At 44.3% G+C, this 25522-nt stretch overlaps 1 protein-coding gene across 2 annotated transcripts in view; it reads left to right on the top strand.

The window, feature by feature from the left end:
- Positions 1-25522, top strand: part of LOC133424909 (plakophilin-4-like) — a 105134-nt gene that overhangs the window by 572 nt on the left and 79040 nt on the right. For both annotated transcript variants that reach the window (XM_061715491.1, XM_061715489.1), the window contains exon 2: positions 1474-1634. In XM_061715491.1, coding sequence (XP_061571475.1) covers positions 1521-1634 — 114 coding nt within the window. In that variant the 5' untranslated portion in view covers positions 1474-1520. The remainder of the gene's footprint in view (positions 1-1473; positions 1635-25522) is intronic.

Here is a 25522-nt window from a genome sequence, read left to right as displayed (position 1 = left end):
GACATGTTCTGTGTCCATATAGTATCATAACTTTAGTGTCAATATTAGCACAACAGTTCAGCCCACTTACCTCTTTAGAGGCAACGCTGCCAGTTCAGTGTCGGGTTTTGGCTCCTTTATTAGATGAGACTGATCACCAGTGGGGAGAAAGTAATGCCATTAGATGGGGTTCCATTAGCAGGGACTAAACCTGCTAATTACCCCGGAGCCAATTATCCTGGAGTGTATTAGTGGGGCAGCACCTGATAGGCTGGAGCTGCTCCGGCTCCGACCTCTACGGTCCTGGCAGGATCTACTGACCAACACTGCTCTCGACCCCCGCTCATTTAAACACTGGTGGCCCCTTTTTTGCGGTTTATTGTTTCTTCTGTTCGACTTCAATGTTTTCCTTTTTTATGGATGGAAAAAACTGGTTTCCGCCCATGACGTCAGTCCGTTCCTCTCTCAAATAGGAAAAGCTCAGTGGTTCCAGATATTTGCTAATACATCCCCCTGCAGCAACTTTGGGCTGTTCACACATAAGGACTGGCTGGTTTGCCCCTGACCGGTCTGTTGGCTCGGTCTGAACAGTCGCTCTTAACGCCGTCAGGCATCATCTCTTCCATACGGTGGCCGACAAGGGCCAAACGCACTGCAACGGCCTAATGCGTCTCAGTTCAGGAAAACAAACTCAAAACGAGTTACAAAAAGCAGGAGGGCGCAGGGGGCGCTCTCAGCGTAACAGCTCAATGGACAGACACACGGGATGTAGAGAGAGACCTTTATATCAATATGTGTATTATGTGCAGCCTTGTATCGTCTGGTGTAACGTTAAAATATAATAAAGAAACGCCTCGTAATGTACAGCGATATAAACATCGTATATAAATATAGTCAGATAAAAATCACATTACCGTTCCCGCTGTATGTTTAAACCCTGGATGTAAACACTGTGGTTCAGTCAGCAGCGCCCCCTGCAGGTTAGGAGCACTTCCGGTTGTAGTGACCGGTTATGAAGCGTTTTTCTTTTGAAGATGGTTTCTTGTTTTATATCGTTTTGTGCTTCGCATCGTTTCTCTATTTGCAGCGTTTGATGATGCTGCATTTGTCTTTGTTTTTCGTAGCACGTTTTTTCATTTGCACCACGTTCCTCTTTTTGTACCTCGTTTTGAGTTTGTGAATTTGAAGCTGTTTTCCTTAACTGAGACGCATTAGGCCGTTGCAGTGCGTTTTGCCCTTGTCGCCCACCGTACTTCCACCTCTTCATCAGAACTCATTAGGTTTGACGGGATGCTACAAACTCCAGTGGGATAAAGTGGCAGTACAGGTTACATGGAGTCCATGTGGAGGTCTGGGAGTTCAGCACTGATAACGTCAAGCTGGTGTGGAAAAGCTCGGAGTGTAAATTCAGCAAGAATATTCCAGGAAGTACTTTAGGAAACCTGCAAACTGATTTCATCTTGTGTTTTTTAACCTCTCGCCTTGGTTCTTCAGAGTGAGAGCGGGCCAGCCAGCTGTGGGACAGCGGAGACGTGGGGGAGATGGAGGACGAGGCCGAAGGGGACGGGCCTGTGGGGCTCAGAGCTCACGGCCTCCCACAGAACTCCAGCGGAGCCACCACCACCACCAACCTCCTCGCTTCAGTCAAAGAGCAGGTAGGAGGCTGTTCTGGTCCTGGTCCTGGTGCTTCAGTTTCCTCATCTACTCGTTGGGCCGGATGAGAATAAACACGAACATCTCGTCTCCTTGAGTTGGTCTAGCAGCCTTCTGTTGGATTTGCTGCTTCTTATCATCGTTTACTTTCCTTTGGGGTTATTTTGTGTCAATTTAGCTTTGGTTTTTCATTTAACTTTTAATTGTGGTGGTTGTTAAATCCATTTGTGAAATATTTCCTTTTTTATAGCCATTTTGGACTCAATTTGGGCAATTTTTTACTTTGTGGTATACAGTAATCCCTCGCTATAACGCAGTTCCCCTTTCACGGTCTCGCTGCTTCACGGATTTGCATTCTGATTGGCTAAACAGTCTCCCTGCTTCTTCACTTCCTGTGTGTCAATAACGTTCCGGTTTAATATGTACTGTACATGTACCTAGAACAGCTTCTACTACTACTACTGTCATGTAGCAGACGCTTTTATCCAAAGCGACTTACGTCTGAGACACACACACACCATGGAGCACCATTAAGGGCCTTGCTCAGGGGCCCAAGGTGGTTCATCTTGGTTGCCATTCCAGGGCTTGAACCTGGTCCTCCAGACCAAAGCCTACCTCTGTAGCCACCGGACTACCACCCCATCCAGCTTGCCAAATTTAAGTTTGCAAATTTTCTCCAAAACCCATAATGTCAACAAAACCTTCTGCACCGATTCTCCTGTTCAGATCCAGTTACTCGGGTCGCTGTGGGGCGGTGGGGTGGTGGGGCGGTGGGGCGGTGCTGATCTCCACTATTTGAAGCCTTGTATAATAATTATATATATAAAAAAAAAAAAAAGTTACTACTTTACGGATTTCACTTATCACGGGTTATTTTTGGAACATAAAAATTGCGGAAGCTCTGGCCGGCGGAGTTACCGTGTCCTAACTGCACGTAATGCGAATAAGCGTCAGCGACAAAATCAACTCCATTGCTTTATTTTCTATTGGACTGTCCTAACTGTCCCAAGCGACGCAGCACAACGCCGTTTTGAGCTGAACATTTGTCGGATGTCCTGCTTCTATTTTCTTCCTGTCGCTCACGTTGAAAGCCGGTTGAAAGCGCTGTAGGAAACGGTCATGGATTAGGAACGGCTGATCCAGTTAGTTGATATGAATGAATGAATGAATAGCCTTTATTGTCGCCGGTCTGGCATCCCAGCACAGTGAGATGACAACCAGTACAACCCATCAAGACACAGACAAAACAAATAACATAAGACATGAGTCAACTGGTGAGAACAAATCAGAGAAAGGATGACATTGGGGAGGGAGGAGGGAGGAGGGAAAAAAAAGGCATCTTCACACTGTGTGTAAATACACAGTGTGAAAGTGCAAAAAACACCTCTGCACAGAAAGCAACATGACAAATTTAACATCACAAGGCTTGCACATGTGTGTGTGTGTGTGTGGGGGGTGGTTCTAGGGGCGGGGGGATCCCGGCACAGTACCCCAAGTGAGCACCGCGGCCTGTGGCGCGGCTCTCAAACCTGTTGACTGTGTTGGGGGGGCTGATAAGAGGGGGGAGCCGAGGAAGGCGTTGAGTTGAGGGAGGTGTGGTTATCAGTAAGTGTGTGTGTAGTGATGAGTCCGTGAACTTCGCTCAGAGCTGCTCTCAGCCAATGTCCTTGATGTTATCAGGCGGCTCGGTACAGTTCTGAAAACAGAGTCTGCAGATGTTCGTGGGAGAGGGGAGGGCTATTGGGAGCAGAGTCACCTTGTTTACATTCCACCAGAAAGATTGTAACCAGAACGGGTTATTGCCAATATTGGGGTTTTAAAAGGGTTATTGATGCATGGAAATGTAGTCTGTGACTCTGGATCAGGATCTGGACTCGTGAGACCACAAGAACTTCTCTGTCGCTCCAGAACCCCATATTTATGCTCCTTAAAAAGAGGAAAAAAAAAACCTCCAGCCTTTCTGCATCCAGTTAGTCTCACACGTCTCTTTCTGTTGAATCCAGGTAGGAACTTTTTCTGTTGTGGTCTTTACAGGACGTGACAGCGATGCTGACTAAGTGGGATTTTTCACCTTTTCCTTTCGCTTTTTTTCCCACACCTTTCTGTCACATTATCTTCTTCAGATTCCCTCGTCTTTGCTGTTTTTTAATCCCCATTTTTGTATTTGGTGCAACCCTTGCCATCACTTTCCACCCAGCGTGCAGAAGTTTCTTATTTTTCAGGTTGAAAGCTGGAAAATGCAACATATTTCCCTCTGAGAATACAACGCTGTTTTATCGGCTACCAATCTGCTTACTGCTCTTGAAAAACTTTAAAAACTGTAGGAAAAACACCAGCAGAGACACATGTGAGCCGCGGCTCCGTCCGCCTCCCTCCCCTGCTGTTATTTTAAAGCTGATTTCTATCCTGTCAGTGTGAGAGTCCCTCTGTTCTCCTGCTTTTAATTATACCTGGACGGTGGCCATGTTCTCAACTCAGTCCCTGAGTGTGCAACTCTGAATTAGACACACTGCTATTTAAAGGCTTATAACATCCAAGAAAAGAGAAACTGCTCCTGCTTTTAATCTGCAGTTTGCTCGGATATCGATTGCGGCTAAATCTGATCTGGAGTTGTGAGAGGCCGTTTGGCAGCGGTGACGTTGCTCTGCTTCATAAAACAGCTCCATCACTTTCCTCCCGAGAAGCTTGGACTGAAAGTCATTTTTCCTGAAAGTGCATCATGCGTCTGCAGGATAAATGTCATCACGTTCAGAAGCTTGTGGAAAACTTGACGTAGTTGTTTCCTCCTTGACGTTATCAGCGTTGCATGTGGTTGTGGAGGACTGTGGATCCATTGTCCTACCATGTTGGTTGAGGTGCACAGATCCCAGTGTCCCGTCACATGACCTGATTTCAACCAAACCTCTGGTAATACAGCGGGAGCGAGGTGTTTCTTACGGTGGCCGACGAGGGCCAAACGCACTGCAACGGCCTAATGCGTCTCAGTTAAGGAAAACGGCTTCAAGTACAGAAACGATTCAAATTCACAAACTCAAAACGAGGTACAAAAAGAGGAACGTGGTGCAAATGAAAAAACCTGCTGCAAAAAACAAAGACAAATGCAGCATCATCAAACGTGCTGCAAATAGAGAAACGATGCAAAGCACAAAACGATATAAAACAAGAAACCATCTTCAAAAGAAAAATGCTTCATAACCGGTTACTACAACCGGAAGTGCTCCAAACCTGCAGGGGGCGCATCTGACTGAACCACAGTGTTTACATCCATGGTTTAAACATACAGCGGGAACGCTAATGTGATATAATGTGGTTTATATCTCTGTACAAAGCTGTACATTACGAGACGTTTCTTTATTATATTTTAACGTTACAGTCAGCTGTTCGGTCTCTCTCTACATCCCGTGTGTCTGTCCATTGAGCTGTTACGCTGAGAGTGCCCCCTGCAGGTTTGGAGCACTTCCGGTTGTAGTGACCGCCTACGTTATTTAGCTTAAGTGTAAGGTTTACACAAGAAACAAGTTTTCATATTGCCTATACCAGGGGTATTCAACTAGATTCGGACGGGGGCCACATCTGCAAAAGGACTGTATGGAGAGGGCCGCACAATTTGAAAATGTGGGGGTTTTCAAAATGTATTTTGCACTCAAAGACGAAGACTTATGTAAATATAATACATTTGTATTATACATTTGAATATATCTAGTTTACATATGAATTATGTATTAATTGTCTCCAGATTTAGTAATTGTGAATGTTAAATATAATATTCAGACAAAGAAATATTATTTTGAATGCAAGTTCATTTTGAAACCATGCACTGTGCAAAACTTAATGAAGTTGATATTGACCTACTTTTAATAAAACACACGCCATAATGACAAAACACCACTTTCCACCAAGATTTCCTTATCTGAATATTATATTAAGCATTGAGCACAAGCATTTTAGTCCATAGTAGCCAGTTATAAAAATATTATTAAAAAAAAAAAAAAAAAAAGTTTTTTTTTTTTTTTTTCAACAAACACCCCCTTTTTTTAAATATGACCAGGGGCCACATAAAAGCTCCTGGCGGGCCGCATGTGGCCCGCGGCCCGCCAATTGAATATCCCTGGCCTATACTGTTTGCCCGCTGTTGTGTGGTAATTTTTCGGAATAAAAATATCTCTCAAAATTATCTCCCCCTCTGGTTTTTTCACAAATCGCACCCTGGTAGTAGTAGTAGTAATAATAACAATAATAATGATGATGATAAAAAACCTCTTTACACAATATACCCGTTTTATCAGCTCAAATCTGTCTAATGTTGAGCTTGTGTGCAGGACGTGTTAGGGTTGAGGGGATGTCCCTGTGCGTCCCGGTGAGCTGGTGAAATATGAGCCGTTAAGGAGAATGTAGGTAAACGATGGTCGTGCAGAAGTCAAGGACGGCGCTGTCGGTTCTGTCGGTTCTGTCGGTTGTGACGGACTGGCGGGGAGTCGCAGGGGTTTCAGCTCCGCGGGCCGCCTGACAGATTCAGGTTGTGGTCACTTTGTGGTGACAGGAGAGTTTCTCACGAGGCCGAGGGGTGATCAAGATGTGACAACTTGAAATGGCAGATATGAATGTCTCGTTTTATGTAGCATAAAAATAGATGGGCACCATGTTTCTGTCCAAACCGGATAACTGCAACAAACCAGCTCCTTTACCTTCTTAACCTTCGTGATCTAGAAGCCACAACCACTCAAACCAGGAAGTTAATCAAATTGCACTTCTTAAAATGACGACTAGAGGCTGGTTACAAAAGCAAATCAATCTCTTTGACCTTTTATGTTAAAATGTCAAACTTTATGGCAGAAATTAACATATTAACATCCATCTATTATAGGGGTCTGCAACCTTTATTATCAAAAAAGGCATTTTGCCCCCACTTTTACAACATTTTTTTTTTTCTAAAGTTGTCAACTTTTATTTATTTTAGCTGTTACAACCACTAAATATAACAGAAGTGCGGTGTGTATTTGTAGGCGTACTTTGAAATAAATTAAACTGTGAAGTGTAGGCCTATTTAAGTCTATATTTGTGTAAAATTGAAATAAAAAATACCTCAACTTTAATTTAAATAAAAAATTTAGCTGCAGCTTAGCAGCTTTAAAAATAAATCTAAAAGAATAGATGTTCTGATACTTTTATGAATGAATCTTTCATATTTCTGTGAACAGCTTCCCCCTCTTTACCAGCAGTGCTAGTTGACTGTTGGGAGGTTTTCCACTTCTTGAAAGATGATTTGCTCTCTTCCGCTTTTCGTAGCAGTTGCCAAATTGCTCTCTTTCGCTCTTTGGTTGGGTATTTTTCGGCAAATGCAGAGTGCTGGTTTTGGAAGTCTTTCAACATTACATTTTTTGTTGTTCGATATCTTCTCGCCACATATAAAGCATGAAGGTGAGCCAGCAACACTGGCGATGAAGGCAAATGAATATGGCTGATGACGTTATGGGACTGACGTATATTTTCGTAGCCATGGCCGAAACCGAACAGGAAGTCGGCCATTTTGAATTAATCCTGTAATTTTGGCACAATTTATGCCATTTCTTCGGCCACTTCTTCGCCCGAACCGTAACGTGCACCCAGGTGTGTTATACATCAAAATGTGCGTCTTGATCCTGCAACGATGGGCATTACTTTTCTCAGTCAAAGGCGTTACCGTGGCGAAGCTAGACGTCATCTGATTGGTCAATATTTGATAGGTCATATTTTCTGCCATAACTTTTGAATGTTTGACATTAAAGAGTAATGGCTGGTGTCATCGGACTCGGTTTTGAGTACTTGACCTTCATTGGCCTGAATTAGTCCCACCCCTTCATAGAGAGTCGTGGCTGGTTTCATTCACTAAATGTCCAGGCCTGAAGAATCTACATCAAGTCATACAAGCTTCCACTGCAGCCTGAACGTGCACAAGGGTGGAGGGCCCGTTCATCGCTGCTTGCAGCTTTAATTATATTTATGTTTGTTTTCAAGGCCAAAGAGAGCCGCGACAATGAGGACAAAGAGCCGCAGGTTCCAGAGCCCTGATCTATTAGCTTTGGGCTGTGGGGGCTCCAGCCTGCTTAACCCTGAGCTTTACCGGGCTGGGCGGAGTCCGTTTCTCCTGAACGGAGAGGCGGGTGGACGACCTCAGAGAGGGCTTGTCCAGCTCTTCTTACACAGTCTGTGTTACGGTCCAGAGTCTGGAGACAGACGTTTGTGTCGGAGCGATGGAGCGTCCGTGACCAGAAAATATAATCAAGTTGCATCTTTGGCCTATGTGCTAGAATGCAGATAGGCCAAAGCGGCAGCCCCGCTGAGGCTTCAAAACCCTTCCTCCTGTAGATATTTCAAAGACTTTAAGGCCCTGTTTACACGGGGCAAAAACCGAGGCGTTTTCATGCGTTTTGGCCGTTCGTTTACACGAAAACGGAGGTCAAAGCACCCAAAAACGATCATTTCTGAAAACTCCGGCCAAAGTGGAGATTTTCAAAAACTCTGTTTTCACGTTTGCGTCTAAACAGAGAAAACGGAGGAAAACAGAGATTTACGTCACATTATGCGACAGAAACATCACCAGCAGCGTCATGAGTGCCACCTGTTTTTACGATTTGTTTGGCCATCGTCAATATTTTCTTATTTTACCTGTTTTAAATTCTCTCAGACTCTCGTTCATCTTGGAAGTAAAGCCTGAATTATGGTCCCGGGTTAAATCGACGCAGAGCCTACGGCGTAATGTACGCGGCGATGCGCGCCGTACGGTGTGCGTCGCCGTTGGCTCTCCGTTGGTGTAACGCGGAACCATAAATTAGCCTTAACTGGAAGTCATTTGTTGATGTTTTTTCCAGGATTCTGATTGGCTGGCATGACGTTAACAGCGTTTTCATGCGGGTCCGTGTAAACGAGGATATTTTTGAAAACGTAGAGGGGAAAATATCCGTTTTTGTAAATACCCGGCTACGTGTAAACGTGGCCTAACACTCTACCTGTCGTTGTCCTGCACTTGGTCCTAAAAGTCCATGTAGGTGTGACAAAGTGGGTGATGTACTTTACTCACCACTTCATCCCTCACTTTACATTTTTAGCCGTATTCTTTCATTTGTTATTGTTTGGAGTGCTTCACTCACTATCCCAGGTCTGTTTGTGGCAGCATTTAACACAATATCCAAAACATTAGGACAATGTTAGTTTAATATTAGTTTATTTAGTTACAGGTTTCATATTGGGTTTATTATACTTACCATGTGTCCATCTCCTTTCTCTGACTCACCATTCAGGTTCAGTGTTTAGGAAGGGCCGGCCCAGCATTTCCTGTCTTTTTTAACATAATGGTTGGAATTATTGGGGGATACCAGGCAGGAGGATTTTTTTGTTTTTCACGAGTTATTTGTTTTTGTCCATCTGATTTTTCTTTTGAGACATTCTAAGAGAATTTCTGCTCTTTAGGTAACTAAAATGCAAATGAAGTTGTAAATTAATGTAAGCACATATATTTGATTAGTTTGGTTAGAGTGTTTGTGTAATGTGACCCGTTTGTAGGGAATGGTTTAGTCTGAGTTGAATTGATGAGTGACTTAAGTGAGAGGGTTTGGATTTAGAGGGAGAAGATGATGTGATTGAAAATGGTGCTGTATTGTCTGTTCCTGGGTTGAGTAAATGAAGAAATAAACTTGAGGAATCGTCGGCGTTGGTCTGTCAGCTCTCTACTCAGACGCTGAGAGTTTCTCCAGGTTTTTACCAACAACTGGACGGATATTCTTCTCTGACCAAGACGTTTTTTTTTCATTTGGATTCCTGCTTGCTGCATCATAAAGTTGTACCGTTTTCCCTCTCGTGTGCTCCAAAGGATGCCGTCTCTTGCAAATGGTTGTGAAAAAAAATACTCGGTCAACGGCTATGTAATAATAATAATAATGACTTGGTTTTATATAGCGTCCTTCAAGGCATCCAGAGCTTTACAGAGATCATTATTCATTCATACACATCCTCACTGGTGGTGGTAGCTACGTTTGTAGCCACGGCTGCTACGTTTGTAGCCACGGCTGCTACATTTGTAGCCACAGCTGCTACGTTTGTAGCCACAGCTGCTACATTTGGAGCCACAGCTGCTACATTTGTAGCCACAGCTGCTACGTTTGTAGCCACAGCTGCTACATTTGGAGCCACAGCTGCTACGTTTGTAGCCACAGCTGCTATGTTTGTAGCCACAGCTGCTACATTTGTAGCCACAGCTGCTACATTTGTAGCCACAGCTGCTACGTTTGTAGCCACAGCTGCTACGCTTGGAGCCACGGCTGCTACGTTTGTAGCCACGGCTGCTACGTTTGTAGCCACAGCTGCTACGTTTGTAGCCGCAGCTGCCCTGCAGCCTGACAGAAGCGTGGCTGCCATATCGCGCCAAACGGCCAAGGTGGGTAAGGTGTCTTGCCCAAGGACACTACGACAGCAAACTGGGAAGTAGCGGGATTCGAACCGCCAACCTTCCGATCATTGGGCGACCCGCTCTACCACCTGAGCTACTGCCGCCCCGCGGTAATGACGCACCAATGACATCACCCGCGTCACACTACAAAATACAATCCTTACTCTCGCACATTATGCTGTTTTTATTTGTATTTATCTTTTTAATTTACATTCAACTGTCTTGTCCTTTATATATATTCTTTTGTTTATTTCTTTTCAATTTGGTGCTGGAATCTCTGTATTTGTATGTTGCCTTTGATCTTAATTTTTCATTGTATTTCAAGATTTAAATGAAAAAAAAAAAAATACAATCCTCGCGCATGCGTCAAGCTGCCGAACGGAAAGGAACGTTATTTTATTAATATTATTAAAGTCGACGTCACCAACGGAAAAGAGCGTCACGGCCACATTTCTCGTGTATTTTGCTTTTCCCCCTGGATAAAATAGGACGGTTTTTGCTATGGGCAATATGGGCGACTGCCCAGGGCGCAATCCGGGTGGGGGCGCACTACGGATGGACGATATGGACTAAAAAATGTATCACGATAATTTCTGGCATTTATCCTGATAATGATAAAAATTACCATAAAAAAAATACCAATTCAACTCCACCTTTGTAACTATAAATCTATCACCACATTCAGTCTTTGGAGCCAAATCACTGCTGTAAAAGATACTAAATACTACTAAACTACACCAATTACATTGATCTTTCTTTCTTTCTTCCTTTCTTTCTTTCTTTCTTTCTTTCTTTCTTTCTTTCTTTCTTTCTTTCTTTCTTTCTTTCTTTCTTTCTTTCTTTCTTTCTTTCTTTCTTTCTTTCTTTCTTTCTTTCTTTCTTTCTTTCTTTCTTTCTTTCTTTCTGTCTTTTTCTCTTTCTTTCTTTCTTTCTTTCTTTCTTTCTTTCTTTCTTTCTTTCTTTCTTTCTTTCTTTCTTTCTTTCTTTTGTTTCTTTCTCCCTCTCATTCTTTCTTTCTTTCTTTCTTTCTTTCTTTCTTTCTTTCTCATATCCTTCCTTCCTTCCTTCCTTCCTTCCTTCCTTCCTTCCTTCCTTCCTTCCTTCCTTCCTTCCTTCCTTCCTTCCTTCCTTCGTTCCTTCCTTCCTTCCTTCCTTCCTTCCTTCCTTCCTTCCTTCCTTCCTTCCTTCCTTCCTTCCTTCCTTCCTTCACGTACAGAACCATGAATCAGTTTTACACAAAAACGTCACCAACGGGAATTTATCGTTTTTACCGCGAGATGACAAATTCTTACCGTGGGGAATTTTTTTGACGTTACATCATATACGGTAAAATATCGTCCGTTCCTAGGGCGCACCAGACGAAGGTCACTTGACACCCCCTGCAGTTCCTCCACAGAAATGTCAAATTAGCCGTGCTAAATGGAGCACATCACTTACTGCCTTCCATTACGTTGCAGGCCTGATGCTTCCCCTCTTTGCTCTCATTTAACCCATTAAAAGTGGGAGATTGATTGATGGATTGGAGCAGGGAAATACCAAACATGGCAGCTCAGACGAGCCCACAGAGAGCCGGCGTGCAGAATGATCTGCGGCTGCTTCAGAGAGGGCGTTGGGCTGATTGAAGTGGAGACGGCGGCCCCGAGCAGACGCTCAGACAAACCAAACATGAGACGGGAGTGACGGATGTTTGCTCTGCCGTGTGGAGGCAGGAGAGGACGGGGGGAAATGTACGCTTTAAAACCTCAACTAAGTTTGTCTTTGAACGCGTTGAGGCCACAGAAGTGGCACGAGAGCTACGGGGGTAGAATCGATGGGACTTAAATCAAACGTGATGGATTGTTTATTGGAAACATCAGCAGTGATCTTAACCAGTCCGGGGGAAGCCCCGCCTCCTCATGCAGGACTGTGTGTGGAAACGAAACGATGACGACTGGGTTGATTATTACGTTACTTTATGATTCAGGACACTTGTCAGAGGTTCGATGAGAGAAAATCTGGTTGGTAGACTTGTAGGTCTCCAAAACACTTTTTTGTGGTCCTGGGGCCTGATTTACTAAAGGTTTGCGTGCGTAAAAACGTGTGCAAACTTGACATCACCTGCAAACCAATGTGCGAGCTAACAGCGTGCAAAGAGGACTGCGTCTCTCAAATGAGCAAAATAGCACACGCTGTTCATTTAGTACTTTTGCCCTGATGAATAATCAATATGGGGCGTACCCGCTAGAAAGCGCTAAATACTGGGAGGGGAAGATGCAAATATGTCCATTTACCACACGCAATGAGATTTACCAAGCCTGAACGTTTTTGCGGGGATTGTGATTGCGTCTGTATTTAATACGTTCGAAAGGAAGGTGCTAATCTGCCCAGCATTACGCACCGATGGCTGCTGTTATTGTGGTGTTGTGCCGTATTCAGCACCCCTGCCGTGAAAAGCACCCCCTCATACACACTCACACAAACACATACTTAGGAGTTTCTATTATATATATTTACAAATATTATGGAAGACAACACAGTACGCAGGCTATTAATTAATGACATCAATAACCATTTACCCGATTTTTGTTATCTGTGACTGTGATTGTGGGAAAGTATGACTATTGTGGAATCCATGAGCGCATTTAAACATGAATCATTAACACAAAACTGGACGCTAAACAGAACGTGACACGGAATGAGAATATCATTTTTGTCATTGTGTGTACGTTGTCATTTGTAGTAAATTAAACATGAGCATTTAGTCCTTTTTGACATTTACTCGTGGGTAATATATGTCGACGAGGGGGTGCTTTTCACGGCAGGGGTGCTGAATACGGCACAACACTTTTGGTAATGTTTAAATTTCTTTGCTGTAGTTCAGGAATGTGTTTATTTCCCTCTTCCACTAATATCTCTAACTCCACAGCGTCAAATTTCATTTTGCGCTTGCGACTATCCTGCTTTCCATCCAGACTCTCCATGGCGCAAACCGTAAGACACCTCCTTTAAATACTGCGGTTTGCACCTGTTATCAATTGCGCACGCAATCTTAGTTGATCACCCGCAAAACACACAACAACAGCACGTGCAAACTTTTTCAGTGCACACACAATTTAGTACTCTTTATTTAGGATCTTAGTAAATCGGGCCCCTGGTCTTGTCTCGGTCTCTCCAGGTCTCAGACTCGGATCATTGAGAGTCTGTTGCACCAAAGTGACAGAATCTGGTGATCAGCAGTTCTTCCTCTTGTTAATGTACAGTTTTGTAAACTATTTGTATTTTGCATCTGATTTAATGATTTGGTGCATCTGCACCAAATCATCTGCACCATCATGGGGTTTAAGGAGGTGGGTTTCAGCCCGGTCCTGGTCCCATCCGGCCCCATCAGCAGCAGCTCTGCACACCTTGAAAAATCAGATGTTTTCTGGTCCGGAACATTCAGGTGTGTGTTAACAACGCCAAAAGGGAAAGATGTAAGTAATGGTTTTGAAGAAGAAGCTGCTGCAGATCCAACTGAAAGGTGTTAGGAAGTTGTTCCCAAGCAGCAGATAGAGGTTATTAAACTCTGAAGGCTTTTGTTTTGTTGCAGTTGTTGTTTCTGCTTGGGCCGGCAGCATCCGGGCGTTGTGCTGCGATGAACGCTTGGTCTTTTTCAGAGAGCACAGCAAGACACTGCTGAACTGCTTCCTGCGTCTATTATAGATTTTATTGGTTGAAACGTCTTCACCTTTTCAAATCTGCTCTGAATTGACCTTTTGATGACTTTTTGTCACTGAGTCGATAAATGTGCTCAATTTATGCAACATTTTTTATTTACGATGCATAAACAGTAAAGAAAAAAGAAAATAAAAAGCGTCTGTCCAATTAGCTTTGAATCCCCTGCAGAGGAATCACTATTTTTAAAACAGATTTTCTTAACTTGTAACTTCAGGGGCAGCTCTGATGTTTCAACGCGGGGTTTTGCTGTATGACTGCTACGCTCAGTACTGGAGTTGAGGGGGGATGAGGGGGATGAGGGGGGATGGCATACCCCTTGAAATAAAAACGGTCCAAATCATCCCCCCTGTAAAACTGTCTTCCCCCCATTCCATCCCTTATGTCATTTCATCAATGAATGTGGTTTTACTGCTATTTCAACATTTAGAGTCATCACCAGAAAAATAACAGCAGAAAAATAACTTATGTGACAATTTTCACCTGTTTCAGGTAAATTTTTTCACTTGAAATAAGTAGGAAAATCTGCCAGTGGGACAAGATTTATCTTCTTATTACAAGCAAAAAAATCTTGTTCCACTGGCAGATTTTTCTACTTATTTCAAGTGAAAATCTACTTGAAACAGGTGAAAATTGTTGTTTTTTCCAGTGATGAGTCTTGTTTTAAGTGTAATGAGATTTTTTTACTAAAATGAGACATTTTAACTAGAAATAAGACAAATATTCTTGTTAAGATTGTGAGTTTTTGCAGTGATCCATGTTACTTATCCTGTGAAGGACAGAATCATATTGATAAGTTCAGAAAAGTGTTTTTTATTGTTGTGTTTTGATGTATTTGATGTAAGCCCAGTGGATATTTAAAGCTTACAGAAGGCTGCATTTAACTGCTGCTATGTCATTCCTGCAGTATTTCTGCAGCTGTTTTGGTCACTGCTATTATTTGTAATATATTAAATTATTTGTAATCACCACAAATTATCTGTCCCCATATGATAAAATCCACCACCCCCCCTGATTTCTTTTTACAACTGGAGTACTGCATGTGCATGCTCAGCAGAACCTGCAGAAGCAGGGGGAGGACGAGACCGGCCGAGCACTCGGCCACACTAGATCAGTCAGGATCAGAAACGGCGTTGGCCGCAGAGGCGTCGCCTCTCCTGACCTGCAGAGCCGCTGCCAGGCTTAAGCCGGCTCTGCCGGGCCGGTTATGTCACCGGTCGATGCCCCGACCCTCAAAGCTGCTGCTGTTTCACATCGCCCGGATTTGACACAGTGTTTTAGGGAAGTGGGAGCTTGCTGATCTCCTCTTGGTGTCTGAGGTCGCTGTCACGTCTGCTGCGGGGTCACCGGAGTGAGAGAGGGTTTCTGTGGGTCGCCTGCTTGGAAATCACAGAAAATCAACACCTTCTTCTTTATTTAAGCATGTTTATTAGTTTTTTGTTTGCAATTTACAGCAAATCAAACAAATTCTTACAGGCAAGACAACAGAGCAAACTTGTTCTCCTTATTCTCCCTCCCTTCCCCTCGCTAAATAAGTAAAACTAAAATAGATGAGATGAAAATACAGGACTGTCTCAGAAAATTAGAATATTGTGATAAAGTTCTTTATTTTCTGTAATGCAATTAAAAAAACAAAAATGTCATACATTCTGGATTCATTACAAACCAACTGAAATATTGCTAGCCTTTTATTATTTTAATATTGCTGATCATGGCTTACAGTTTAAGATTAAGATTCCCAGAATATTCTAATTTTTTGAGATAGGATATTTGAGTTTTCTTAAGCTGTAAGCCATGATCAGCAATATTAAAATAATAAAAGGCTTGCAATATTTCAGTTGATTTGTAATGAATCCAGAATGTATGACATTTTTGCATTAAAAAAAATAAAGGACTTTATCACAATATTCTAATTTTCTGACACAGTCCTGTAAAGCAAAAAGGAAGAAAAAACAAATGAATTAAATAAATACATGAATTGCATAAATAAGAGTAGACGGATATCGCTAACATTTATATGAAGAGTTTCAAGGGCGTTTTTCAGTAATCTACATTATATCATATCACATTATATCATTATATCATTATATCACACATCCTGTTCCCTCAGAGCAAATTAACATCAGGTCTCAAAAACCTTATTAAAGGTCTCCATATGTCAAAAACATGTTTCTGTTTAAAAAGAGAAAGGAAAAACTCCCATTTACATATTAGATCCACATGTTTTGCAGACATCAGTGGAAATAATACTAGTTTCGGAACTTTGACTTTTCTAAAATCAGAATGACTAAATGGGAATCTATGATAGTTTCCACTTGCAAATCTCAAAAAAAAAAAAAAAAAAAAATGCCAGAGAGCCAACTTTTCTTGCTTAATGCTGCTAATTTAGCTTATTTACAATCGTCTATTGTATGCGTGTGTGTTTTTCCTCACTTACATAATAAACTGATTTGTTCTGGCCAGTCACCAAAGAAGAAGAGAACTAAATCCAAAAGAATGGGAAGTCATTAATAATGTACGTTATCTTTTCCAGTGTCACGTTTGATGCCATCTCTTTAATCCATCTTCCAATTCTGGGAGCATCAACATTTTTCCAATTAAGATAAATTAGGCGAGAAGTCCTGCCTCAGGTGGAGGAGTTCAAGTATCTCGGGGTCTTGTTCACGAGTGAGGGAACGATGGAGCGGGAGATTGACAGACGGATCGGTGCAGCGTCCGCAGTTATGCGGTCGATGTACCGGACCGTCGTGGTGAAGAGGGAGCTGAGTCGAAAGGAGAAGCTCTCGATTTACCGTTCAATCTAGGCACCTACCCTCACCTATGGTCATGAACTTTGGGTAGTGACCGAAAGGACAAGATCGCGGATACAAGCGGCCGAGATGAGTTTCCTCCTCAGGGTGGCTGGACACTCCCTTAGAGATGAGTTTCCTCCGCAGGGCGGCTGGACGCTCCCTTAGAGATGAGTTTCCTCCGCAGGGCGGCTGGACGCTCCCTTAGAGATAGGGTGAGGAGTTTGTTCACCCGGGAGGAGCTCGGAGTCGAGCCGCTGCTCCTTCACATTGAGAGGAGTCAGCTGAGGTGGCTTGGGCATCTGTACCGGATCCTCCTGGATCCTCCCTAGGGAGGTGTTCCAGGCATGTCCCTCCTCCCTAGGGAGGTGTTCCAGGCATGTCCCACCTCCCTAGGGAGGTGTTCCAGGCATGTCCCTCCTCCCTAGGGAGGTGTTCCAGGCATGTCTCTCCTCCCTAGGGAGGTGTTCCAGGCATGTCCCTCCTCCCTAAGGAGGTGTTCCAGGCATGTCCCACCTCCCTAGGGAGGTGTTCCAGGCCTGTCCCTCCTCCCTATGGAGGTGTTCCAGGCATGTCCCTCCTCCCTAGGGAGGTGTTCCAGGCATGTCCCACCTCCCTAGGGAGGAGTTACAGGCATGTCTCTCCTCCCTAGGGAGGTGTTCCAGGCATGTCCCACCTCCCTAGGGAGGTGTTCCAGGCATGTCCCTCCTCCCTAGGGAGGTGTTCCAGGCATGTCCTACCTCCCTAGGGAGGTGTTCCAGGCATGTCCCTCCTCCCTAGGGAGGTGTTCCAGGCATGTCCCTCCTCCCTAGGGAGGTGTTCCAGGCATGTCCCTCCTCCTTAGGGAGGTGTTCCAGGCATGTCCCTGCTCCCTAGGGAGGTGTTCCAGGCATGTCCCTCCTCCCTAGGGAGGTGTTCCAGGCATGTCCCTCCTCCCTAGGGAGGTGTTCCAGGCATGTCCCTCCGGGAGGAGACCCCGGGGAAGACCCAGGACACGCTGGAGAGACTATGTCTCTCGGCTGGCCTGGGAACGCCTCGGACTCCCCCCGGAAGAGCTGTCTGGGAGATTTGCGAGGCCCTGTGCGAAATGACCGGGGGGGGGGGTACTCGTGCGCAAAATTTTTGGGTTTTTCGAGTTGGATCGGGTGTCTATATGCGCAATTTTAACTCTCCAATTAGCAAAATATTGGATAAAAACACATACACACGTTTCATTATGAAGCATTGCATTGACAAGACATGACAAGTCAAGATATTTTTTATAGTAATACCTGTTTATTACAACATTGTTCACACACAAATAATCTTACATGAATCAAATCAGCCTGTTACTGAGAGTGGCTTATATATTAGTGACATAGAAGCCTAACTCAACTGACATTATATAGTGTGTGATTCATTCCAGTTCTACACAAAACAAAATCGCCCCATAAGTTAACACATTAACAACATGCTTATGCATATAAGTCGTAATCTTCTCAAATTATAGAGGCTAAATAAATGAAAACGAAAAATATGCGCCTGGACTGCCTCAGAGCGGGGCCCCGCGGCTGCTTGAGACCCGGGTGGATCAGTGATTTTTGTAACAAATTTATCAAACGAGCCTTTCAGAGAGGCATTAAACTCTTCCATTTTCTTTAGTTTTTTTCTTTTTTCCATTCCCTGATGGAAATTTCCTGAAGCTGTCTCGTTCTCTCGACATTGTGTGGCAGTTTGTTCCAACTCCACCGTCTGGATCAGAGCAGCTTGTGTCTGCGCTTGGTCTGATCAGTTGTATTGAACAACAGACACGCGCATCATTGCACATATATTTATTGATATGCACAGACTAGTACACACTCTAGTACAGGTCTGTAATGGAACGTGACTGTTGATATTTATAAGGGAAAAAAGGAAAAAAAAACGAGAGAAAAAAAAAAAAAAACGGCCCATAGCGCGAGGCCCCGTGCGGTTGCACGGTTCGCACACCCCTTGCGGCGGCCCTGTATACACATATCTACTAATCTAGATTCTTTATTTTGTAAATGTGGGGTAGTTGGATATATGCCCAGAAGGAGGAGTTAAATCACCACCTTCTAATACGTATTTATCATGTTGTTTAACCCGCCGGCATCTGCCGTGTCGTCACCTCAGCTGTTTAGCAGGTTGAGTGAACACGACCTCCGAGCTGTGACCTAATCATCCTGGTTTTAACTTTAACATGCACATAATTGTTCCTGGAGATTGTTGTGAGCAGGTTTTATGGTTTTAAGGATGCTGGGCAGAGTCAGCTCCTGCCAATATGATGTCAGCAGTACTCGAGTTGTAAAAAACAATCAGGGGGGGTGGTGGATTTTATCATATGGGGACAGATAATTTGTGCTGATTACAAATAATATAATATTTTACAAATAATAGCAGTGACCAAAACACCTGCAGAAATACTGCAGGAATGACATAGCAGCAGTTAAATGCAGCCTTCTGTAAGCTTTAAATATCCACTGGGCTTACATCAAATACATCAAAACACAACAATAAAAAACACTTTTCTGAACTTATCAATATGACTCTGTCCTTCACAGGATAAGTAAAATGGATCACTGCAAAAACTCACAATCTTATATTATAATATAATATTTGTCTTATTTCTAGTTAAAATGTCTCATTTTAGTAAAATAAATCTCATTACACTTAAAACAAGACTCATCACTGGAAAAAACAATAATTTTCACCTATTTCAAGTAGATTTTCACTTGAAATAAGTAGAAAAATCTGCCAGTGGAACAAGATTTTTTTGCTTGTAATGAGAAGATAAATCTTGTCCCACTGGCAGATTTTTCTACTTATTTCAAGTGAAGATTTACTTGAAACAGGTGAAAATTGTCAAATAAGTTATTTTTCTGGTGTTATTTTTCTGGCGATGACTCTAAATGTTGAAATAGCAGTAAAACCACATTCATTGATGAAATGACATAAGGGATGGAAAGGGGGGATGGCAGTTTTACAGGGGGGATGATTTGGACCGTTTTTATTTCAGGGGGGATGATTTGGACCGTTTTTATTTCAGGGGGGGATGATTTGGACCGTTTTTATTTCAGGGGGGGATGATTTGGACCGTTTTTATTTCAGGGGGGGATGCCGTCCCCCCTCATCCCCCCTCAACTCCAGTACTGGATGTCATCAGCCCTTAAAAAAGGTGGCACGTAAAGAGGCGGGATGTGTTTTAATCCGTCTGCAGGTTACGTTTGGAGGCGGAGAGAACAGCCGAGATGGAAAACAAAAGTAGGATGCATAAGCACGAGGTTATTGCAGCTTCAGTGGGTGTAGCAGCTGCCGTCTCTGCCTTTCCTCTCATGATTTCACCCCGTGCCAATACCGTTTAAACGCCGCCTCTAGACACAAACGTTTAAGCTTTGATATTGTAGCTGTATTCTTTCTTTTTTCTTTTTCTGAATCAGCTACATTTCATTACGAAGGTGTGATAAAATGCCTCCCTGAGCAGCAAAAAATGAGCCTTAAAATGTGAAGCTGTCCTGCTTATAACAACGTGCTGAAGTTGCACAGCAGAGCTCAGCGTGCAGAAGCAGCTGAGCATCTCTCAGGCCCCGTAAGAGAGAGAGTAAAGAACAGCTGTGACGGCGCACAACAAGCCGCGGCCAGCCGCCCTGCAGCCCTGCGGCCGCCCTGCAGCCTCCAGCTGGGGCCAGGCGTCGCCCGGCACGGCGCCAAGGCCCGGCGTGTTCCCAGAGATCACGAGGTGACGGGCGCTCGGCACCGATGTGACTCCCTCAAGGCATTGCTGCAACGCAGCGAGACCCGAACAAGGAGGGCTGTGTGCTCCTGCACAGTCTCTGAGACGTCTCCGAGCCGTCTCCACGCCGCGCTGGCGTGATGTCAGGAGGAGGCGAGGCTGATGCTCCGACACCAGGCACCATGCTGTGTCCTCGTCAAGATGCTTTTCTACTCAATGCAGCCGATTGATCTCTCTGCTTCTCCTCTTCTTTTAATACCCCGTCATCTAATTACTTTTAACCCGAAGTAGGGATGGGCGGTATGGACTAAAACATTTATCAAGATAATTTCTGGCATTTATCCCGATAACGATAAAAGTGACGATAAAAAAAATACCAATTCAACTCCACCTTTGTAACTATAAATCTCACTCACTCACTCACTCACTCACTCACTCACTCACTCACTCACTCACTCACTCACTCATCTTCTTCCGCTTATCCGTTCCCGGGTACGGGGGCAGCAACCTCAGCAGGGATGCCCAGACTTCCTTCACCCCAGACACTTCCTCCAGCTCTTCCGAGGGGAGTCCGAGGTGTTCCCAGGCCAGACGAGAGACATAGTCTCTCCAGCGTGTCCTGGGTCTTCCCCGGGGTCTCCTCCCGGAGGGACATGCCTGGAACACCTCCCTAGGGAGGAGGGACATGCCTGGAACACCTCCCTAAGGAGGAGGGACATGCCTGGAACACCTCCCTAGGGAGGATCCAGGAGGATCCGGTACAGATGCCCAAGCCACCTCAGCTGACTCCTCTCAATGTGAAGGAGCAGCGGCTCGACTCCGAGCTCCTCCCGGGTGACCGAACTCCTCACCCTAGTCGGGTTAAGGAGATCCTCGAAGTATTCCTTCCACCGTCCGACAACGTCCCCAGTCGAGGTCAACAGCTCCCCACCCACACCGTAAACGGTGCCGGCAGAGTACTGCTTCCCCCTTCTGAGGCGCAGAACGGTCCCTCCAGAATTTCTTTGAGGCCGACCGAAAGTCTTCCTCCATGGCCTAACCGAACTCCTCCCAGACCCGAGTTTTTGCCTCCAAGACTGGTGGTGGACACTTCCGGTGTCCACCACCGGGTTCCAGGATTGCCGCCATGACAGGCACCGGAGACCTTGCGTCCACAACTTCGAGCCGCCGCGTCGACAATGGAGGCAGAGAACATGGTCCACTCGGACTCAATGTCCCCCGCCTCCCCTGGGATCTGAGAGAAGTTTTCTCGGAGATGAGAGTTGAAGATGTCCCTGACAGAGGGCTCGGCCAGACGTTCCCAACAAACCCTCACAATCCGTTTGGGTCTCTCTTCACCCGAGTGTCCAAGACATGCGGCCGAAGGTCAGATGAAACGACAACAAAGTCGATCATTGACCTCCGGCCTAGGGTGTCCCGGTGCCACGTGCACTGATGGACACCCTTATGCTTGAACATGGTGTTCTTTATGGACAAACTGTGACTAGCACAGAAGTCCAACAACAAAACACCGCTCGGGTTCAGATCGGGGAGGCCGTTCCTCCCAATCACGCCTCTCCGGGTATCACTGTCATTTCCCACGTGAGCGTTGAGTACCCCTCCCAGGGACCCCAAGAAGGCCGGGTACTCCCCACTGCTGTTCGGCCCGTAGGCACAAACAACAGTGAGAGACCTTTTCCCGACCCGAAGGCGCAGGGAAGCGACCCTCTCGTTCACCAGGGTGAACTCCAACACATGGCAGCTGAGCTGGGGGGCTATAACCAAGCCCACCCCAGCCCGCTGCCTCTCACCCTGGGCAACTCCAGAGTAGTGGAGGCTCCAGCCCCTTTCAAGGAGCTGGGTTCCAGAGCCCAAGCTATGTGTGGAGGTGAGCCCGACTATCTCTAGCCGGTATCTCTCAACCTCACGCAAAAGCTCCGGCTCCTTCCCCCCCAGCGAGGTGACATTCCATGTCCCCACTGTGAGGGTTTTAGTCCAGGGATTGGGTCGTCGAGGCCCCGCCACGACTGCTACCCAGATCACAAGGCACCGGCCTGTCATGGTCCTTCCTGCGGGTGGTGGGCCTACAGGAAGGCGGGCCCACGTCGCCGTTTTGGGCTGACTATAAATCTATCACCACATTCAGTCTTTGGAGCCCCCAAATCACTGCTCTAAAATAATACTAAATGCTACTAAACTACACCAATTAAATTAAATTAATAAAAACCAATTAAATGAGTTACACCTGCACTGCAAAACTGACTCTTCGCTCTCAGATCCGCCATGTTTGTTACACAAACACGTATCAATGGGAATTTTTCTTTCTTTCTTTCTTTCTTTCTTTCTTTCTTTCTTTCTTTCTTTCTTTCTTTCTTTCTTTCTTTCTTTCTTTCTTTCTTTCTTTCTTTCTTTCTTTCTTTCTTTCTTTCTTTCTTTCTTTCTTTCTTTCTTTCTTTCTTTCTTTCTTTCTTTCTGGCTCCCTTCCTTCCTTCCTTCCTTCCTTCCTTCCTTCCTTCCTTCCTTCCTTCCTTCCTTCCTTCCTTCCTTCCTTCCTTCCTTCCTTCCCGTACGTTGTGTGTCGATTTAACGCAGAATCATAAATCAGCTTTACACAAAAACGTCATCAACGGGATTTTATTGTTTTTACCGCCAGATGACAAATTCTTACCGTGGGGAATTTTTTTGATGGTACATCGTGAATGGTAAAATATCGCCCATTCCTAGTGTCGACAGTTTCAGGTTAAGTACCTTCACAAATCAGGCAGTTTAAAAGTGTCCTGTTACAAACTGGATCTGGAGAAATCTCTGTATGCCATGTGAAAGATATAATCTCTCCAGCGTGTCCTTCATTTTTGTTTTATTTTTTATTTAACCTTTATTTAACCAGGTAAGTCAGTTTAGAACAGTTTCCTGGGCAAGAGGCAGCTGAGAGTCAAACACACACAATCACAGTGAAACAAATAATCAAGCACAGTATAAAAAAAACAAACAACACATAAAAAATAGGAGTAAACAGTGGCATTGATGGTCCGGGGTAGTTACAAACATGTGCAATGATCACAGATGAATGTTGGGAGAAATGGTGTCAGTGGTTGACATTTCCCCCAGTTTGTTTCTGTTTTGCCCCGCCTGTGTCCCATCTGCCCTGATTGTCTGCACCTGTGTCTCGTTATCCCCTGTGTATATCTGGTCTTGTCATTCCCTTGCTCCTTGTGGTTCCGTACTGTGTTTATTTCCATGTGTCCTGCCTGTTTTTGCTCCAGTTTTTTTATCCCTGTTTCCGTGTGTTTTGATCCTGCTAAGCAGCGCTTTGGTTTTTGGTCCTTGCCTTTTCTTTGGAATAAACCCTTTTTTGTTGAACTCCTGCCTTCGCTCTCCTGCATCTGGGTCCTCACCACACCAGTCTAGACAAATGGGATGAATGTGTGAAGTTGAAGTGTTTCCTGCAGATGATTCCAATTACCAGCAGCAACGAACTTAAATGAATTCTGGCCAAAGGAGGTAATTGGTTAATGTAACTGCTTGAACGTAGGTTCTCATTACTGATGTTGATATTAAGTAGTGAGCGCAGATGTGATGTTTCCAGTGATGGTTTTGTAGATGAATGGATACCAGTGGATCAGTCTACGGGAGGGAAGTGAAGGCCAGTTGACAAGTAGAGGTTAAAGTGATGGGTATTAAAAGGAGCAGCTGTAACAAAGCGGATGGCAGTGTGGTAGATGATGATATTATTATTATTATTATTATTATTATTATTATTATTATTATTATTATTATTATTATTATTATTATTATTATTGTGGTAGATGACATCAAGTTTGTTGAGAAGTGTTTTGGAGGCAGACCTATATACTATATCACTGTAATCTAGAATAGGGAGGATTGTCATTTTAACCAGAGCGTGCTCTGCAGAGTGGGTGAAAGATGCTTTATTGCTTTATTGCGGAACAAAAAACTAATCTAGATCTGACTTTAGAGAATAGTGTATTAATGTGGACCAGATACCCAGATATTTGTAGGAATTGACAAATTGGAGTACTGATCCGTCCAGGGAGGAGATATTGAAAGGAGAGGGTGATACGTTGTAGGTTCCGGTTGAATATCATGCACTTTGTGTAGTTGGTGTTTAAGTGAAGGTGAAGGTTGGAGAGAGCGTCCTGGTCCTCCCTCGGGTCGTCCTCACCAGATGCCCGAGCCACCTCCACCGGCTCTACTCCCAATCCCTCCCACATGACTGATGTTAGGTTTAAATCAACATCAAACCCAGCTCGTAACAAAGAAAAACACCAAAGACTGTTGGAAATGATTTTTAGATGCGCTCCTGCAGGAGGGGAAGCAGAGTCAGAGCTTTCAGAGCAACGGAGGCTCTCTTGTGAATGCTGCTGACGAATGCTTCGTAGTTCCTCTTTTGCATTAGCTTTTTATTGAGGATTGTTAGACAGATACTGACCGTTTGTACAGAGTGTGTGTCAGAGGAAACAGACAACAGGGGTAGAGGTGAATCATGACATTTTTAGTTAAAGAGGGACTGAGAATTTCCATGTCTGGTGGACACAAGCTTAAAGTTTTAAAAGGACAATGAGGCCCCCAGACAAACACGGGAAGTCTTGATCAGCTGCACCAGGCTAACCTTTAGCTAACCTTACACTGAACTTCTCACCCGTCTCCGAGGGAGAGTCCAGCCGCCCGGCGGTGGAAGCCCGTCGCCTGATTCACTACCCATGAAGAGCTCACATGGGAACGTGTGAGTCTGTTGAACATCACTGAAAACTCCCATGGCCCTGTGGTTGATTACTTTCTTAAGTGGTGCCAGGATTCTTTTTTATCTCTTAATGTATCAAAGACAAAGGACGTGTGTATTGATTTTAGACGTTCTCAGCCCTCTCCGGATAGGACAGTGATTGATGGACAAGATGTAGAAATTGTAGAGTCCTGTAAGTATCTGGGAACTATAATAGACAATAAGCTGACATTTGAGAGTAACACCAACTTAATTTACAAGAAAAGACAGCAGCGTCTGTACTGTCTTAGAAAACTGTCCATGTAGATTCATCCTTGATGTCCATGTTCTATCGCTCTTTCATTGAGTCTGTATTCACTTTTTCTGTCATTTGTTGGTTTTCATCACTTAGGGTAAAGCAGAAAACTGTTCTTACCAAGGTGGTTAATGTCTGTAGCAAAATAATTGTCTCTGCTCAGGTGACTCTACAGGACATGTATAACAAACAGCTGTATAGGAAAGCAGAAACTATCCTATGGGACTGTTCCGTCCTCTAC

This window comes from Cololabis saira, chromosome 24 (genome assembly GCF_033807715.1).
Source record: "Cololabis saira isolate AMF1-May2022 chromosome 24, fColSai1.1, whole genome shotgun sequence".
NCBI lineage: Eukaryota > Metazoa > Chordata > Actinopteri > Beloniformes > Belonidae > Cololabis > Cololabis saira.
This window is presented reverse-complemented; position numbering and strand designations above follow the sequence as displayed.